This window comes from Lemur catta, chromosome 23 (assembly GCF_020740605.2).
Source record: "Lemur catta isolate mLemCat1 chromosome 23, mLemCat1.pri, whole genome shotgun sequence".
In the NCBI taxonomy this organism is placed as follows: Eukaryota; Metazoa; Chordata; class Mammalia; order Primates; family Lemuridae; genus Lemur; species Lemur catta.
This window is the reverse complement of record NC_059150.1, coordinates 12762886-12783232: the sequence shown is the minus strand read 5'-3', so window position 1 is coordinate 12783232 and position 20347 is coordinate 12762886. Positions and strand designations below refer to the sequence as shown.

The 20347-nt window shown below is 41.7% G+C and overlaps 1 protein-coding gene across 3 annotated transcripts in view; it reads right to left on the bottom strand.

The window, feature by feature from the left end:
• The window catches only part of KCNK2 (potassium two pore domain channel subfamily K member 2), a 156425-nt gene that overhangs the window by 96689 nt on the left and 39389 nt on the right, over window positions 1-20347 (bottom strand). The window contains exon 1 of one of the 3 annotated variants that reach the window (XM_045536422.1): window positions 2486-3157. The exons of 1 other annotated variant lie outside the window; for it this stretch is intronic. In XM_045536422.1, the coding sequence (XP_045392378.1) occupies window positions 2486-2531 (46 nt within the window). In that variant the 5' untranslated portion in view covers window positions 2532-3157. Of the gene's footprint in view, window positions 1-2485; window positions 3158-20347 lie in introns of those variants that run through there. One more of the 3 variants, XM_045536424.1, reaches the window with a different exon arrangement.

Below are 20347 nucleotides of genomic sequence, written 5' to 3'. Positions count from 1 at the left end.
GCAAGCCATCAATATGAAAAACACTCTCTGTTTTTGTTTTAAAATATATTGTAATAAAAGAATTGTATTATAAGAGAGTTTGTCATCCAAACATTGTTGCTCAAAAGAAATCATTCCTAATTTTCTGGTAAAACATGGTGGTAAATAATGCACTCAACAGTCCGATCATTTCCTTTTGCCTGTCCTCCAAAGTGGGATCATGATGAAGCATCCTCTGAATTTTTTTACTCCACCTCTGACATGTTTAAAAAATAAAAGTTATTGCTAACCATTGTGGCACAATCCGAGGGACAGCCAAGAAAAGACAAGTTTGTTCCTTTTCAACAGTGAACAATATCAAGAAAAAATAAAATTAAAACCTTGGTTCACACCTTAGACCCTACATGCTCTTTTCAAAGTTAATTGCTCCATTAGAGTGGATTTATATGGTTCTCTTACAAATCCCCATACACTCTGAGGTGACTCTAAATCCATTTATTATTTAGCCCAGCTGTTCAAAAATCTCATTAATGGATTTCTTTTTAGAAAATATAAGAGATATTAGACTTCTAAGAGGAAAACAATCCAACTACTACAGAACATTTGATTGGAAAGGCAATATTGAACAAAAAGGGTTAATAGAATGTCTGAAAAATAAGGCACTTTAAAAAAAACCACCAACTCAAATAGAATAATCAATTTAAAGTCCATAATTGCTATAGATTTAAGTAAAATTGCCGTCATGTGTACAAGATAGCTTTCATAAAATGATAACCTAATCTAAAACACACTTTTAGGGAAGTATACAAGAAATCTCCATGGAATTGCACCCAAATGCCTTCCAGGCACCTGAAATTACTGGAGGATAAGACGCTAATAAACAGTGTCAATTTTCACATGGCTACCCACCCTTTCCCTCTTGCCTAACACTGTCAGTTAAATGTAAGCTACCATAGTTTGAATTCATAAAATACATCTTTAGTTGCCCATCAAAAAGAAGCTTTGCAAATAAAGCTATTTGAAGCACTAGACCTAAGTAGTGTTGTAAAATATGGCAGATGACAGAGGCTCCTCAACCAGCAAAGCTCTAGAATGGTTCTGATACTTTGAAGAGATGAAATCAGAGCTGGGATGAGGCTGTTGTACCCATGGCTCCAAGTGGAGATTCCACATATGTATAGTTCATCACAGCAATTTCCTGAGGTTCGTCCTACTACATACAGGTATGCACACGTTTCTCTCCTGATACATTCACCTGTTCTCCGAATAAAGCCACAAACTAGTTGACACCTTTAAAATATGTATAAAGACAAGCCCATCCAAAATTAGCACTGGACATGTCTTTATGGTTTAATTTTTTTAAAAAAAAACTTTTTTAATAGAAGTACTGATGATAGCTAAAATCACTGTCATCTGCAGACTCACCACCACCACCCCCATCTGCTTGGTGAGTCTGAGTGAAAAATAAAAGTCATAATTTAAAATTTAGCCATCTTTGGGATAAAAATTAAAAAAAAAAGCACATAGGAGCTCACATCATCTCTCTAAAGGAAGCTTTCCAAGCCTCTCCTCTGCAGAGCTCTGTGCCCTCACATTTGTGATTTTTCACATCACTGGTTTCTAGTCTGTACAATCAGAAAACACCAAGACTGTTTACCTGGATGCTACCAGCCCAAAATCCCACCAAGGCATTGTCATTATATGCTTTTGGGGGAAAGGAGACAGTATTTTTTTGTTTTAAGATTATGCATGTGTGTATTAAACTAATACAATTCCTGAAGGAGTTTAATTCTTTTAAGCTGCTGCCTTGTTTTTTAATTAGCAAGACCATATATAATGCACATTTGGCAGACAGAATGGACAGAGACTGATAAAATACCAAAATGATTTTTTGCAAAACAGCTTTTTCCCTTGATCTAATATGGGGAACCTCTGGGTTTCCAGCTTCCACGCCGTTTGATGCATGATCAGGAAAGAAGCTGCCCCTTCCACGCACTCTCAGCACCGTCGCTGCCCACTCCCCTCCCCCCAGCACAGCACAGCCTCCTCTTAATCTCGGTCTCCGGTCCTCACCCAGATATGTCTCCGTTCAGGCCGCGACTGACCACCGAACAGCAGGCGACACAAGCTTTTTTCAGCACCACTGCCTGTCCCACCACACAACGGGCAACAAGTGTGACCAGGGTCACCATGAGTCCTGCCTGTCGGCTACTCCCAAGGGCTGACCCTGCTTCTCCATCGGCAACTCCCCCAAGGTGTTCCAAACCCGTACCCGAGGCAGATGCAAAAAAACCCCAGGCACCGGCGGGAGAGGGGGGGAGAAGCGGCCAGGAGAAGATCAGGGGGTGGGTTTGCCTCCAAACCGAGATTGTGACCCGACACTTGGGACGCGAAGCGAAGGTGGGGAACGTCCGCCTGCTGCCGGCGGGGCATCCGCAGCCCTCCCCGGACAGGCTGGGGCGGGAGAGCGCGCGGCCGGAGGGGTGGGGGTCCCCGGGGGTCTCACCTCCTGCTCTATAGCCGGGTCTCTCCCGCGAGGCGCTGGGAAGCATGAGGCATGCAGCATTCAAAATGTTTTTTTTGGAAAAAGACGGACTTGAAGCTTTTTTTTACAAACACGCCATTGTACTCACTTCTTATTCAGAGACGGGCTGCGCGCTCCGAGCTGCACGGGCAGGCATTTTCCCCGGCTTTGTTTTACAAGGTGGGGAGAGCGGGGCTGGACGCGGGAGGGGGTGGGGGGGGAGCGTGAGAAGAAACGAAATCGCGGGAAGGAGGGGACACCGGCGGGCTGGGCAGAGGGCGAGGCCGAGGCCAAGTTGGGCTCGGGAGCCGCCGCCCCCCGCGCGCGCCTGCGGCCGGGCCCGGGTCACCCGGAGAGCGCGGGCGACCCGGGTCCCGCGCCCGCCCGCCGCCGCCGCCGCCGCCGCCGCCGCGCGCTCGGCCCCGGGCTCCCCGCCGGCGCGGGGGCGGTGGGTGCAGCCCGAGCTGCCGTGCGCCCCGGCGTCTTTGTGCGCGAGCCTCGCTCGGCCCCTCCTCGCATGTCTTTGTGCGTGTCCCCCGGCCGAGCCCCCGGTGCCCCGCGGGGGGCGGGGTGCGTGGCACGATCTCGGCGCCCGCAGCTCCGCCACCCTCCGCCGCTCTCCCTGCCCGGCTCGCCGCTCACGCCGGCTCCTTTCCCTCCTTTCAGGACTCCCTCCTCCTCGCCTCCTCCCCCCCTCGCCGTCTCACCGCCTGGGCTCGCCTCTCCACACCCCCTGCTAGCCTGACCCTCGCCCGCGGCGCCCCTGCAAGGTGCTCGCTTCGCAAGTCCCCCGCGGCCCGCCTCCCCGCCTGGGGGCACAGCCCTTTAGCTCACCTGCTGCCTCTGCCCCTCTCAGCCCCTTGCACTAGCCACCCCCCCAGTCCTCACTCCGGCTAGCTGGCGTGCACAGCACACAGGGCTCCATCCCCTCTCCTTCCCGCCCAGAGTGCGGGGTGTGGGACCAAGCTCTGGGGTCGCGGGTCTCCCGACCCCTTCACGTGGGCGTCCTCCTCGCCCTCCTGCACCGCCCCCCCCCCCGAGTTGGACAGGGAAGTGCCCCCATTGGCGTCCTGAGACTGCTGGAGTTGGGGCGGTAATAAGGATGCTGGCTTCTTCCAGTCTACACCTGGGAAAGGGTTACCGAGTCACCAGCAAACCCTACCTCACCTCCAGGGGTGCTGGACTTGGGCAGGGAGCTCTGATCAGCAGAATGTCCCAGACCAAAAAGGATGAGGGATGCACTTGGAGCCGGGGTGCAGACATCTAGGGATGCAGAGGAAATGGAAGAAAACCCGGTTAGGTTCTCTGAGGACAAGACCCCCTTTGCTGGGGACAGGGGTTGCTAAGCGTGGCGAATGGGAGCAGCGGGGTGGGAGACCTCCGACCTCAGCCTGAACTCGGCGCTTCCTGCCCCCGTCCCCATCAAGATCCCAGTTTGGCAGGTACCAGACCCCGCCCAGACTCGGGGACCTCGGCGCGGGGACAGCTGAGCTCGTGGCTGCAGGCGTGCGGGAACTGAGCCGCCCAGGTGGGGAAGAAAGCGAGGTTAGATGTCGTCGTTGTCATAGGCGAATCCTCTCACTATGCACGTGATGTAGCGGACCTTCAGTCATTTGCAAACTCCCTCTTCCTTCCCACTTTCTCAGCGGGAATCCCTTCCTGACCTCCTATCCTCCTACCTCCACCGCTGTGTGCCAGAGCTGATCTTCCATAACTGCTCCTGGGCCAGATTGGAGCATTTTCCCTGTCACAAGGAGAACTTTCAAGCGAAGGCTATAGCCATGATTGTAGAAAAAAACCTTGTAACCCTTAGCAAGACTGTAACCGTCAATGATAAAAATGCGAAGTTATTTTTTTAGCTTCCAGAATAGATTCGGCACCTTTTCCCTCCATTAAAAAAAAAATCTTCCTAATATCTTTCCTGCTGGAATTTAAACACGTGTGTCTCGACTTCTGCTCTGGAAGGGAATATAATTGGATGTCCTTTCTAAAATGTGAATCCGATGCTCTTGCTCACAGAATTAAAACCTTTCCAGAGTCTCTAGGTCACCAATGATGTGCTTCATGATCTGGCTTGTTTTTCACTCCAGGCCTTCCAGGTACTGTCACCTTCCCTCGTCCTCCCCTCAACACTATATGACTAAGGCATTGCATCAGTAGGGTTCTCTAGAGAAACAGAACACACACACACACACGTATGTGCGTGTATGTGTGTGCACAAAGAGGTATGGATTTGGCTCACATAATGATGGGGGCTGACAGGTCCGTCTGAAATCTACACGGCAGCTCTGGCAGACTGGAAACTCAGTGAGAGCTGGTGCTTCAGTCTTAAGGCAGAATGTCTTCTTTTCCATGCAATCTTTTTTTTTTTCTTTTTTCTTTTTTTTTTTTTCCTCATAAGTGATTGGATAAGACCCACCTACATTACCTACAGTAATCTTTCTTTAAAGTCCACTGATTGTAGATGTTAACCACATCTACACAATACCTTTACAGCAACACTTCAATTCTAGATTAGTGTTTGATTAAATAACTGGGTAACCAGGCGTGGTGGTGCCCACAGGTAGTCCCAGCTACTCAGGAGGCTGAGGCAAGAGGATCACTTGAACCCAGGAGTTAGATGTTAAAGTGATTGTGGCACTGTACTACAGCCTAGGTGACAGAGAGAGACCCTGTCTCTAAAAATAAGTAAATAAATAAATGGATATTATAGCCCTGCCAAATTGACACATAAACCTAACCACTGCAGATATTATCTTTCCCATCTCCACGCTGTCCAGAAATTTCCCTGGAATCCTGGCTAGTCAGGTGTTTTACCATTTGCTTTCCAGGTCAACTTGTTCTCCTTCTATCTTTGCACTTGTCATATTATGTTGTTCTTCTTTAAACTAGATTGTAAGCTCACTGAGGGCATAAATCATGTCTCTCTGTTCACCATAATATTTGCAATAACTAGTGGCTGGTACTAAATAGGTGTCTGATAAACATCTGAGTGAAAGCGTTATTGCAAGTATATACCCGACATTGTCATTCACCTGATCTCCCTCCAGCTGTTTGGAACCAGGGCATCCTGCATATATAGGAAATGAGGCGAATTCACTCCCTTCAGAATCATTTGCTACCCTATCACATAGGGCTTTTTGTTCTTCAGATGAAATTATCCCAAACTTTCTGAGATAATTTTTTCTTTTCTCCTTTTGTTCAACAAGTTGGTGATTGTTTTTGGTTTTGGTTTTGGTTTTTTTGCCCCTCTGGGTTTTCTGCAAATTTAACCACACCTTGCCTAGCTTAAATGTGCCTGTATGTTTTTCCATATGCTTGTACAGTACTTCCCTTTTTCCAAGCTCATAGGACTCAGGTCTCACCACCAATCCCAAATGCTGGAATGTCATGTGCCCCCTTTCCCTATCAATGCATATGTCCTCCGTGTCCCCCTGTGTATTATTCTCACATTAGACATCACACATGTGTAGGGTGGCTGAGGGGTCAGGGAGAGGTGATGTCCCTTGCAGAGAGGTTAAAATACAACAAAAAGGAAAAACTCCAAATTGTAACATTAGTAGGAATCACTCCAACAAGGTAAAGGCTCAGTCTCACAAATAATTTGAATGAACCAAGAGATCAGCCGGTCCCATCACTGAGTCTAGCCCTGCTTTCCACAGCCTCCTCCTTAAACATTCCTGTCCCTTTAAGAGCCTTCTTGTGCTGAATGTATACTTACTCATGGTGTTGGAAGTAAGAGGGAAAAAAAAGGAAGCGGACTAGTTTATATATCATTGCAACCGGAGAAACAAGGAAATGGGATGGTTTATCCCATTTGTTTGATTTTACGCCTGCATCACTCAATACATATAAATCCCATCAAAAGTGTAATAGAAAGGCAGGGTACACTCTATTTCTTTCATGCTGCAGGACTACTCAACACTTTTTTAAACTTTATTTGAATCGATAGGAAAATCTGAAATATGTAATAAAAAGATTTAGCTAGACTGCCCTCATTCTTGCTCTTTCAGATCTGTTGTTCTGCTCCAACTAGCAGCATGACATCTACAGGACTTTGCTTTTATGTTTATTTTGCTTTTTGACCTTGGCCTATTCAAAATGTCATAGTGAAAATAAAAATAAAAATAAAAATATGAGTATGCTGCTGTCTTTTCTCACAATTCCAATCATATCCGAGATTTTAGAGTCGACGAGACTTCAGTGGGTATTCTACCTCCACCATTCTGAGCCATGTGGGGTGGAGGAAGTCACTTTATCTTTCTGAACATCAGTTTTCTAATCTGAAAAATAGGGATAATACACAGAACTCACAAGAGATTGTTGTAAGAATCAAAGTGAGACAATATATATGTGTTCAATATTTTAGGTTCCCAAAAGAATTTTCTTCTCTCCCATGCTTGACCTAACCTCAAGGACCAGGGGACTCTTGACCAAGCAAGACCACCAACAAATCCCAACTCTATAATGGATTTTGCCATTTATTTAATCTTCTGGGTAACACAATTGCACAGGTATAAGGAAGGATAAATCACATTCATCAGATATTCACTGAGTGCTTACTAGGTGCCAAACAGGAGATCTGTGGCTATAGCAAGGTCACTGTCTACAGAAACCATATGTGCAGGAAAGGATAGGTGTTAAACAAACACAAGATTAAAATTCTGATAAGCCATAAGGTACTGTAAGAGTGTTTACTGCTGGAGGGTCCAGGAAGGGCTGCCTAAAGAAGTGACATTAAAGTTGGGTTCTGGAGATGAGCACGGTTAGAAAGGGAAAAGCAGAATGGAAGGAAACGGATTCCCAACAGAGAGAAGGGCTCGTAAAAGACCATGGCAGGAAGAAGCTGGGGGAATTTGGAGAGCTCAGACAGTGAGGATTAGTGGTGGACAGCGATGAAGCTAGAGAATCAGGTAGAGACCAGGTCAGGCGGCACTTGGATTTTAATTAATGGCACTTGGATGAATTTTCATCACAAAAGAAATCTCATCAGATGCATTTTTTAAAAATCCCTCTGGTTGCTATGTGGAGAACAGAGAGGTGGTGAACAAAGAATGTAAGCATGTAGACAAGTGAGTTTGGACATTATTGCTTTAGCCAGGTGATGTGGACGGGAGTGGAAGAGAGAAGAGGAGAGGTGGCAATAGATCAGAAGAGCTCTGACACCCCACTGGATGTGGGGAGTGGGGAGTAATGGAGAGGGTGGGCATTTTCCTAGAAGTTGCAGCTGATTGCAGGCCCAGGGAGAGACAGCAGTGTAGGCGGTACTTGGGTGAAATGCCTGTCTGACACGGTCTCTCCCAGGACCCCCTTCCTTTCTCACAGCTGTTGTGTTTCTTGCGGGACTCATCCCCGATTGTGAATACAGTGTGTGTCCTGGGGCTCAGCCAATGTAGTCATAATTTATCAGCTTCTCCATTGGTTCAGGCATGAACCAATGTGACACACTCAAACAAAGTGACTTGAGCCAGGGTTTGTGGGAAAAGAGACTTTCATTCTGTATCACTAACCTTGAACCTGAAAGCCTTGGAGGCGCCTGTGCTAACAGGAGAGGAGAAGCTACCTGAGAATGCCAATACAGAGGAAATAGAACCAAGCTGGCCAAGCCCAGGTGACGTTTGATCAATCCCGTATGTCAAACCACACCTTAAGCCACATACTTTTTTTTTATAAGCCAGTTTGTGTTGAGATTTCTGACAATAGAAATCAAGATCGCTAATTGAAATATTACAATGCAAGGAATAGGAGAAAGTAGGAAATAATTTAGCTCTGTGGGGCTATCTAAAGTTGACCCCCAATGATCCCTGCCTCCTCGTATTCATGACCTATGTTTCCCCCTCCCCTGAGTGTGGGCTGGATTTACTGACTCACTTCTAGTGAATAGAATACAGCACAAGTGCTAGGATGTCCCTTCCAAGATCAGGTTATAAAAAGATGGTGGTTTCTCTTGTATGCTCTCTCCAGCTCTCTCTAGCTCTCTCTTCAATCTCTCCCTCTGGGAAAAGCCAGCTTCCCTGTTAAAAGTCAACCTTATGGAGAAGCTCACATGAGTAAATTTGCAAGTGCATCTCCTGAGGCCTTCCGACACCTGGGTAAGGGAGTCTGAAAGCAGACTCTTCCCCAGTTGAGCCCTGAGGTCACCATAGCCCCAGACAACATCTTAAATGAAGCCTTTTAAGAGACCCTGGGGCAGAACCCCTCAAGTGAGCTGCTCCCAGATTTCTGAGCCACCAAACTGTGAGATCATAAATTATTCTTGTTTTCAGCTGCTAAGTTTTGGGGTCATTTGCTTTGCAGCAAAAGATAACTAATATTACTTCTAAGAGTCAAATTCCAAGCAAGCCTATAAAATGTCAGTCAGACCTGAGCTATACAAATTAAGAAGGCAATTTTTCAAAGGCCCAAATTTATTCATTTTGAAGATTTCACATCCCTAAAATTAGACTATAACAATCAGAAAGGAGTGGGACATCGCTGGAAGAATGGGAAAGGAAGCTAAGAGACAGATGTTGGCAGTGGCCATACAAGCGTTGTCTACAGCAATGGGTTCTCACCATTTACTACATGTTTTATGCCATTTGTGGTACAATTAACATATTTATTCATTCATTCAACTAGCATTTATTAAGCACCTGCAATGTATCAGAAAGGCATTTCCCAGCACCTGGGGATATGTAGTAGTGAAGAAGATACAATAAATCTTTGTCATCATGGAGTTAATATATTAAAAAAAGAATGACACTAGTAAATTATGTTCATATCTATGCAGTAAAATGCCATTGATTTACTGAGGGTTTCAAATTAAAGTACCTCACCCTGAAAAATAAAAATAAAAAAACTCATTTTTACCATAAAACTTTCCAAAATTCATTAAAATTAGCTTGTTCGTTTTGTAAAAACACAATTCATCTAAAATATAGAACATTTAATATCTTTTTAATGGCTTTGTATATTTGCTTACTTTAAAATAAACACATACATGCAAAAAATGAAGAAAGATAAGTTTTAAAAATGTAAGCAATAATCTCTTTTTTTGTAACTGTAGTTCTCAGTCCAATATGATTTTCTTTTAGTTTTGAAAATTCATGTAAGTCAAAACTCATTTTTGCATATAAAGATCAGTGCTTTAATAAGTGTACATACAATGTATTTTAATTATTTAAAATAAGCTAATATTCATATTTCATTTTATCCAACAGGGAATAAGATATTGAACAAGGGCATTGCAAGGGAAAGAAATCCTTTATAATGGTACTCTGTTGTAGAAGAATGAATTCAGAAAACATTAGAATTTACTTGGTTTTCAGAGGGGAAATTCTGTTCCAGGGTTTTCTTTCCCCTTTCAAAGCTGAGCGTCATAATAAATATCACTAGGAAATGAACATTTAGCATGTCTAGACTTCAACATTTTCTGCCTCTGGCATCACAGGTAAATCCTGCACTGACAATTACTTAATAATTCATTAGATAATTTTTTTAAAGTCTGCCAATACTAGGCAAACCAATTATATCAAATGTGATGCTTTTTTAAAAATCAGCCATAAATACAGAGTCAACTAGAGCATTTTCAGTGTTTCTTGATGGCTTTCATTATCTAATGAATTTTGGGCACATCGAGTACTTTATTTAAAACTTATATGTGCTGTGAGCATTTGCCTGTCCAGCATTTGGCCTTCACCTGCGACCACAAATTCGGATAGCTCTGAATACGGCTTAGTGAAGAGCAAACCAATCCAATTTCCCTTCTCAAATGAATTCACAAGACATAAAGGCAATAAAAAAGCCAATAGAGAATGTGGATATTTGAAATCTCCTACAGACAATTTTAATGTCTTCTATAGCCAAAGATGTTGACTGCACCATATATATAGAATCTAGTTTTCCCTTATACCTTTTTGTGTCTATGATTAAATGAGCCCATATGAGGCTGTGCAAGGTCACTTGCTAAATTTGTGAAAGAATTGAGCTTAAAAATCCATGCATTACTCCAGGGCATATTTGTTTTAGAAAAAAAAAAAAAAAAAAACAACCCTAGAAGAAAATGGCTTTTTGTAGAATTTCAAAATGTGTTAAGGTGGTCATGTGATCTCTCCAAATTGTACAAAGCAGGACTATCACCACCACTGCCCTGGTCACCGCTACCCGGGATCTTCCCCCCATTCTATCTCCTCCACTGATCTCCAGTCCATTTCCCACACCGCAGCCACGTGGAACTGTTACAAATAAAATCTGGTTATGTTGAAGCCCTGATTAAAACCAGGCACTAGCTTCCTGTTGCCTTCAGAATAAAGAGCACAATGCCAAGGACATCCCAGGGCCCCGAATATCCTTGGCCTGTCAATCATGATGATAACAACAGAACGGGAATCAGAACATTAGGTAACATTTCTTAAAGGCTCGCTACATCCATGCCTCTCATTTACTAGCTCATTTAATTCTCTTAAGATCCATGTGAGGTAAACACTGTTATTACCCTCAGAGAAGTTAAGCAACTTCTCTAAAATAGCACAGCAATTATAGTAAGTAAGTTGATACACCTGGTATAAAGGGCACAGCTCACCAGGCTCCACAATTTCCTATCTGTGGTTCAGTCACCTGTTGGATCCCACTTTCTAGAATATACTTTACTCCTCTTTCTTTCCTTAGAGCCTTCCAGCTAGACTGCCCCTGTCTCCCTCATTACTAGAAAATGACTCCCACTCATCCTTCAAACCTTAGCTCAAACACATCTTCCTCAGAAAAGCCCCCCTCCAAAAGAGATCGGCCCACCCATCCTAACATAGGTTCTCAGGGAATTCTGCACTCTCCCTTCATTACTTTCACAATTATTATTACCCACTCATTCAAATTGTTATTTAGTAGCTTCCTGTATTGGTCTCTTAGGACTGCTATAACAAAGTATCAAAAACGTGGGTGACTAAAAATAGCAGAAATTTATGGTCTCACTTGTGGAGGCTACAAGTCAGGAATGTAGGTGTCGGCAGGGCCCTACTCTGTCTGACAGCCCTAGGGAAGAATCCTTCCTTGCTTCTCTTAGCTTCTGGTGTTTGCTAACCATCCTTAGCATACCTTAAGATCATCTTTGCTCTGTGTGTCTTCACATCATTTTTCCTCTGCATGTCTGTCTCTGTGTCCAAATCCGCCTCCCTTTTTTAAGTACACCAGCCATATTGAATTACAGCCCAATCCAATGAATTCTTTTTAACTTTATTTCCTCTGTAAAAACTCTATTTCCCAAGAAAGTCACATTTTGAGGTATTAGAGTTAGGAGTTCAACGTATCTTTTTTATCTATTGTACGGGGACACAATTCAACCCATAACTTTGCCTATATGGCTAAAACAAATTCCAAGAAGAAACAAACTTTGTCATCTTGTTCCTCGACACAATATTTTACACATAAAATCATTTTACACAAAAATAATTATTTATTAAATGAATGAAAGGCCATCTTTAACAGGTGTTGCTGAAAGAACCCTGCAGGTAATTGAGACTCAGAATCTCAACGTCCACAGCCCAGGCAGGTAACATGCCCATATGAAGTAGGCCCAGGGAACTGGAGGAAACGTTCCGGTCGTCTTTCACTGATTACTGCCATGAGACAACGAACATAGATCCAGTGTGCTAGACCTTCCAACTTTTCAAGGGAAGCTTGATAACCAAATTGTTTTAGAAGTGTTGCCATTTTCAAGTGGGGCAACTAATTCAATTTTCAAAACTAAACAATGTCACTGGCAAATAAACTGTGTCTGTAGGGTAAATGTGATCTTGAGGCCACCTGGTTGCTGCTTCTGTGTTAAGGTAACATGAGATGCCCTGTGTGGTCACATCTACAGCAAAATGCAATGATTCCATTCATTGGTCTATAGTAAGTGTTAAAACCATATCTCACTTCAATTGCAGTCTTGCAGGGCCAGCACTAGGGAGGTACTCTCCTCAGTTGTAAAATGGAAGGGTATCAAAAAACACAAGATAAATAGCCCCTCCCTCTTTTCTTCCCTCCTCTCCCTCTCTCTCTCTCTCTCTCTGCAAAAAAAAAAAAAAAAAAGATAAATATCTTAATGCAATATTTTTAAAAATCAACACTAATGCAAAAAAATCTATGATGAACAAAAGATTACAATTTTAGACAAAGACAGGACACAACCTTGCACTTGCACAAGTCAGCCTCACTTGCCTCACGCTTATCTTTGCCTGCCTGCCTGTTTCACTGATATTAGTCTCCCTGCTAGATCAGCATCTATGGGATCCATCTTCCATTGCATCAGTTCCCTCTTCCTGGAGGAACCACTCAGCCACCAAAATTCTGTGCCTAAATATGCATTGCATTGCAATTTTGGTGAAGTGACTTAGACTTTCTGCAGATTCTCCAGTTCATCTGCCTCCTCTAAAAGAATGAATCATTTCTTCTCCTTTAAAATGGTGCCCCTCGCTTCTGATGGAATTGCCTTAATTGCACTTTTCTCCCAGGATTCTGCTTACTACCTGCTTACTTCTGCCATGCTGCTAGATGCTTCAGATGGAGACCTGTTTCGAGCCTTGCAACAGCCTGCTACTGCAGCCCGACACAAGCAGGTTAGATACCATGGAATGCTCTTACGTTGATTCATCTCTCAGCTTGGAAATCACATCTGAAGTGTTTTAAGGCTTTATATTATAGAGGGCACTTCTGACCCTTCCTAAGCCGCCACTCAAAATATAGACATTCTCATCTATCATCCCCCCAAACCCCACCATGAGATAATGTGCATGATTAGGTAACAACTGAGGGCAAAATGTTGACTCAGGGTTGTCACAAGCTTCTCTCAGACCTCGAGAATCACAAGCCATGTCAACATCACACCAGAACTATCATAGCCAATTATGCAAATATACTCATGGAGTGTCAAAACTCCCATTGGGAAAACAATAGGAACCGGTGTAGAAACCTCAAGACTAGGGAATCGTGGAAACTGTAATCTGAATAAGAACAAGATATGATGAGGAAAGTTAAGCTTGGCCTCAAGTTCCTGTGAAATTTGTTTCTTCATACATTAGAAGATAAATGCAATTAGAAATTTCTAATTAGATTAACAATTAATTAGGTTAAGTTAATTTGCTCAGGACAATTGCCTGATAATATATTCTGAGTATACTCCTCTGTGAAATCTTCCCTACTCTTTACCTCTGATAAGTTTGATCACAATTGTTCGTGTGTCTTGAGTACACACGTAGCATCTTTCACATGTGTGTCTGTCTGTTTGTATGTCTGGCTTCCTCTACTGGACTAACAGCTAATAGGGCACATAAGGGTACACATCTTACCTGATTCTTTTTTTCTATTTCTTAGGACACATGGTAGGTATTCAAATACTTGTTGAATGAGTGTAAAGAAACCATCACCCCAACACACACAAACTCACTAGCTCTTATGACTTTCAAAGAAGGATTTTATCAGAACCACGACATTTATCATCAAAAAGCATCTAATTCACATCAAGGTACTTTTGGTACATTAAAAGTCATTATATTTCTTCCACACCCTTCATCATCACAAGTAGTTCTATTAACACACAGATTCAAATGAAAGTCAGCATAGTCTACTGATAAAGATTGTGAGCTGCCTAGATTTGAATCCAGGCCCAGCCAATTGTTAGCTGTGCCTTGGTTTCCTCAACTGTGAAATGGGGATAAAAATTATATCAGTCTCAACTTGTTGATGAGACCTAAAAGGTTTAATACTTGAAAAAGTGTTTAGAGCAGTGCCTGAAATATAGTGGGAACTCAATACATGTTGGTCACTATTAACACTATTATTACCACTGAAACAGCAGTGAACCAGGGAAAGAGGGAAGGAAGATGGGCCTGAGATAAGAAGTGGAAACAAACAAACAAAAAAATGCCAGTTATCTTCTGGGACTTGGCCCAACAAACACATAGAACCTGGCTTTTAGGAATCAAATGAACATTTGTGATTCAGGAAACAATCCCGTAATCTAGGTTGCAGAAGAGGGAGTCAAATTCCAGCCCCTCTGTCTCAGAAAGAAGAGGACTCTGCAATTCAGGCAACTCCTGCCTAGAGCAGGGAGGCTTTCCCATACTCCCCAATGTGAGAGAAATCCTTACCAGGATGCAGTCAACAAAGGGCAGATGGGTGGGAACCAGTGAGGTTAGAAAGGGAGCCAGAAGGGGGTTTCACCGAGGTGCCCAGAAACAGACCTGTGGGTCTATCCTCACTGTTATAGACAGGAGGATACCACCTTCTTTACCCTGCATATGCTCTGATTTCCATGACTACATTTGGACTGTTGCTATCTGAAACTGTCCCTTAAAATGTGTTGACTTTATTTTCCATCTCCTTAGCAATCATGATTGCTTTAAATGCTTCTGGGTTTGCTTGATATGTATATATTTTTTGCTTTCATTGTTATCAGTGTTGTTTTCTGGACACATGAAACTCTTCTTTTCCACACACAGGGTTTTGGTTAAAGTAAAACTTTTGCAAGCCCAAGTAGCCAGTTGCTAAGAGGACCAAGCATGCAAATAACATGTAAACAATAAGGGCTCCAGGAAGGGAGTTTGCTACGAAGCAACAGGTGCAATAGGTATTTACTACTGGGACCGGTCCTTCTTTGCAGATTTATCAGGGGTCCCTCTTATGCCTATCACTGCAGTATCACATTATGCTCATTTTAATTAAAACTGAGATGTCAAATATTGGCTGTTCTATTTTTAATGATTGCTAAGTGAAAATCCGTTAGCCACCAAGTGTAGCTATCAATAGAATAAATTATCCTTTTTTTTTTTTTTCCTGTTTTTGTATTTACCCTACAATGGAATGCTAAGTTTTGTGGCAGTTTTTCTTTGGATGAAAGTTGGGTGGAAAAAAACTTGTTTAGTGTTTTCCATTGAAATTTTTCTCAAGAAGGAAAGTCAATAGTGCATCGTTCAGATTCTAAAATGTCTTGCCAGGCTTCTTGGTAATTAACTGTAGGGTTTGGTTTTTTTAATGCCTGAAGTGATGGATGCCATCTGCGTTATTTTCATATGTGGCATTATAATTCTTAATATACTATGTCTGCACATTTCTGACAATGTGGATATGAACTCCAGATGTCTTCCCTGGTAACCCTGACCCCAAGTTTAGGGTTAAGTACCTTTTTACTATGTTCCCATAACACATAGTGAGCACTCAATAAAAATTGAACCATTGTTATCATTTATGTAGGACTACACTAAAAACTCCAAAGAGTGAGTAATAAATATATGAAAATCAAATAGCCCTCCCTGTGAAGAGCTGATTATCTAGCTCAGAAGATAACATTTCCATGAGGGAAAAAATAAAACATAGAGACAAACTTGCAAGGGACCATATAGAAATATCTGCTAAGGGACATAAAATTTATTTAAATCAATTACATGGGAGCATTTACCAGTTGTATTTTGAGGACCTTGCTGTGAGAATACTTTGTTTACAATTAGTTTAAAATATTAAATATGATGCAATTTTTTTAATTCAACAATACAAGAAGATTCCATGAATATGAGGCAAAGAGAAAGAAGCAAAGAGTCTTTTTCACACCTTTTCACACTGTCAGACTACCTTGGTCAGTGCTCTCTACTGACTACTGTATCAAACCAAAAAAACCTGAGTTTAGAGCTAGGGATCAGAAATTACGGGCAAATCTTGAACCATGCACCCTAGCCCCAAGATCACACTGAAAACAGTCCAGCAACCACCAAATTCACACTCAGTTTTGAGCATTGGCAAGAAACGGTGGTAATGTTTATTTCAAAATTTTGAAAGAGACATCCTTCCTTCCTTTCCTCCCAACTTTCCTTCCCAAAACATATAACTTGTTAACAACCAGGCCAACTGAGTACATAGGCTGTTCATGCAAGATGTCCAAATTTTGCCATCAAATAAAGACGTATGGTATTTGTAAAAACAAAGCAGTGACTTAGAGAGACTTGCTAGTTAATTAAATGAATGTTTCTAAAATCAGTTGCTTCGACAAAATGCCTTTTACCATTTGACTCCTGGGCAACTAATTCTCATTTAACATGAAACTGAAATTAAAAAGTCATATTTTACCTCTAGTCAGTAGCCAGATGACTGCCTCTAAAGAAAGAACTTTGGTTTTGGGGTCCTAAATGTTCTGATAAATATATTTCATATCTTTCAATTTATGAATTTGATGCTTAACTCCAATTCTTGCTTTTCATCCCTTTTCTTCCTGAAAATCTGGCTAACACTAAAGACTGATAAAAAGTTTTTTGGAGAAATTTAAAGAGTTTTTCTGCAACTGCTGGTTCATAAGTGTATATATTTAGAGATACTTATGTACAAAATCCAAACTTTGAAAATAGATAAATAGATGACAGGACTGGCTTTGTAAGATTTATCTCAGGGTATGTACAAATTAGGAGCACCCCTAAAAAATCTAGTTCCACTTTCAAAGTTCAGTTTATAGAAATTTTTAAAAAACACTTGAAGTATTTAGATAAATCTGTATGGGTAAGAAAATAAAGCCTTGTATATATAATATCTAATTTCCCCATTCAAGCAGTATATTGAAATACCTAAAAAATTTTAAATACTGGATTACCTTTCCTTTCTAAAGATGCCACAAATCAAATAACAACCTAATCTGTTTGACAAGACACAGTTAATATTTAAACAATTCACCATAATACAGTGATATCTCATAAACACAAGAAATAACGAGGGTAGATGAGGGAAAGAAATTGGGCAGGAAGAGGAAGTAAGACCTTTTATGCTTTATGTTTATGTTTTTATGTTAGACCTTTTATATTCCTTCAAAGGAATTTAAGTACAAATGATACAATTACAAGAGATGGACTCTAGGCTGGACACTTGAATATTAAACAAGTCAGCCCTCACTGAAGTTTTTGGCCTTGACATTTAAGAAAAACAGGGTGGTATCTGTTTCTCAGCTCTCTGAAGACCGCACTCTTAAGTGGTATCATCCTCTTCCTCCCCGATCTAGGTTCAGCTGTGCCTCTACCAAGCCATGGTTTTCTGTGTTGGCTGCATCGCTTTACAGAGCAGCTCTGTGTCCCAGTAGTGAGCTCCCTAGAAAATACTGAGCAAGTTCAAGCCTGCTGGAATCACCCAGGGAAACAAAAACAGTGTTCTAGACACTGGATTCTGCAGCTTCATCGCCAAGAGGATGTAGCCAAACAGTCTGTGTCTACAGCTTAAGCAGTTTGTGAATTTTCTAAACTATATAAATCAGTGGATTATTTTCTTTGATTAGACTCATATTAATTTCTCTCTCTCTGTCTCTCTCCCACCTCGAAGCAGTTATCCATAGCTCCAAAATTTTTAAAAAAATATATAAAACTGACACACTATTGTCTCAAGATATTTCAGATGTTTCAAGTAAATATGGTGTTTTGTCTTGAATGATTTACGTGGGATCTCATTTCTCTAATTCTCTTTGCACTCCCACATGTGACTCTACATAGCTTACTTTGATTACAACCAAAAAATGCTAAAAACCTGAATGATAAATAGACAGATAGATAATTTTGTTCCTCAGTCTTGTGCCAAACACACACCTATACACACATCATGTTACTTTTCATACTTTAGAACTCTACTCAAGAGAATTCATCCATAAAACCCTCCCAGACACACTCTATGTGCCTCTTGCCACTCTGGTGACTTTTTACCTGCGACCTTTACCAGCTGTTAATTTTGGTTTTCTTTTAAAAATATTGTGAAAGGAGAATTTTTCTAGTGGCTCAGTTTCTCTGTTTCTTTGCATTCTTTCTCCATTTCCATTTGATTTTTTTGTTTTTATTTTTTTTAATTTGAGACAGAGTCTCACTTTGTCGCCTAGGTAGAGTGCAGTGAGTACAGTGGTGTCATCATAGCTCACTGCAACCTCAAACTCCTAGGCTCAAGGGTTCCTCCTGCCTCGCCCTCCCAGAGAGCTAAGATTACAGGCGTGAGCCACCACACCCAGCCTCCATTTGATATCTTATCTCTCAAGTTCTAAGACATCCCAGGACCCTCAGTTAAGACATTTCGTTAAAGAAAAGAAGGCTCATATACCATGCATTATGTATCTCTTCCATTCTCTTCCCAATCAAAAGTGACCTGTTTTGTGGGCTATTCTTTCAAAGGATTCTGGGTGAGGGAAAACTAGCCAACATGATATGCTAAATGATGATGGTTGCTGCTTTCAGACAACACAGGTGCATTTTAAAGAGGCCATCTTTACAGAATTTAATGATGTTATTATTATTATTAACACAGTTACTCTCTGAAGGAGAAGGGGCAAGTGGCTTTTCTGTACTCATGGTAAGTGGAGTAGAAAATCCAAAATGCAAGCATGGGTGGAGATGGGGACAGGGACAGGTTGAATAAGACGGACCTGTTACCTCGTCATTTGGTCCTGGATTACTGCAGCAGTCTCCGAGTTGGTGGCCCTGTCTCTGCCATATCTGTTTCTAATCTTTTCTCCCTGCTGGGGTCAGACTGCTGCTCTGACAATAGCCCAACCCTACCTTCCCACGCCCTTCAGAATAAAATTAAAGCTACTGGACAGAAATAGAAGACTTCAACTGCATGTTTCTTCGGCTTCATATTCTACCTCCCTACCACAATAGGCCAGTTCCCAGCCTTATTATTACTTACTATTCCTCCAGGCCAAGTTCTCCCATGCTTCATTCCTTTAACATAAATTCTTGCTCCGCGATCCAAATCCACTGGGTAACGTCCACTCAACCTTCAGAGTTCTTTCCAAGATGGACCAGCACCTTCCCTTTCATTTCTGTTCTCACGGGAACCTTTCTAGACTCCTCCTTCTTTACTCCAGTTCATGCTTTTTTCATTCTTGTTACATTCATTGGTGTGTACTCATTCATTTTCTGGTGTGTCCGTCCTCCTTTAAAATCAAGGTCCAAATTTTTCAATTCTTGTATCCTACAATTTCTGACCAACACCCAACACTGAGTTGGTGTTGTAATAAATGTTTGAAGAGTGAATAAATGAGTGTGGAATCAGCAAAAATTGCTTAAAAAATACCAAAAGATTTTAAAAGCAGGTCTTGGATTTAAACAAGACTTCTGTGATCTTATTTGCACAATTGCCTAACTAATTACCTCTTAATAGTGATGAAATAAACTTTAGACCCCCCCACCTAATTATCATGAATACCAGTTTAATGGTTTTATTATCTATTTCAGGCTTAGAGTTCCTGCTTCTATGTTCGCCCTACCTTTCCTGTAGAGTTGCACTTTTTGAACCTGATACCGTATTCATTTTCCCAGTGTGTTCGCCTACATGTAAATACCCGATGTTGTCGAATAGCTAAGGTACTGGCCACATAATTCAACAAGGTTGGCTCAGGAGCTGACCCCATGCCTTGTTCATATCTAAAATGGTTTAAACTGATCCAAAGCAGCACATTAAAAAAAAAACTGTAGCTGTTCAAACCGATACCGACTGTCTTTGTTTGCTGCCAGGCATTCATCTCTTCTCTTCAAATTAAAGCCCAGACTCTTATCTGTGTCTTTGGTTCCCAGCATAATGTTTTTATTCCCTGAGAGCAATTTTTGGCCTTTTGAACAGCCTTAGACAATTAACTCTGCCAGAGACCTGTGTAGTATTTAATGAAAGCCGTGTATTGGCTAGAGCATAAAGGGAGAGTGTTACCACTATAATCCTAATATTGTGGTGAAGATTGTTAGCATCTATTATTATATTGTAAAATTATTTCAAACTGTTTTATATTTATTAATCAATTTTAGAGTTTAAAGTCAGTGTTTAATGCATCCATAATTCCAAGATGATTGCCTTTTAAAAATAAAACAAACGAAATCCACTAATAAT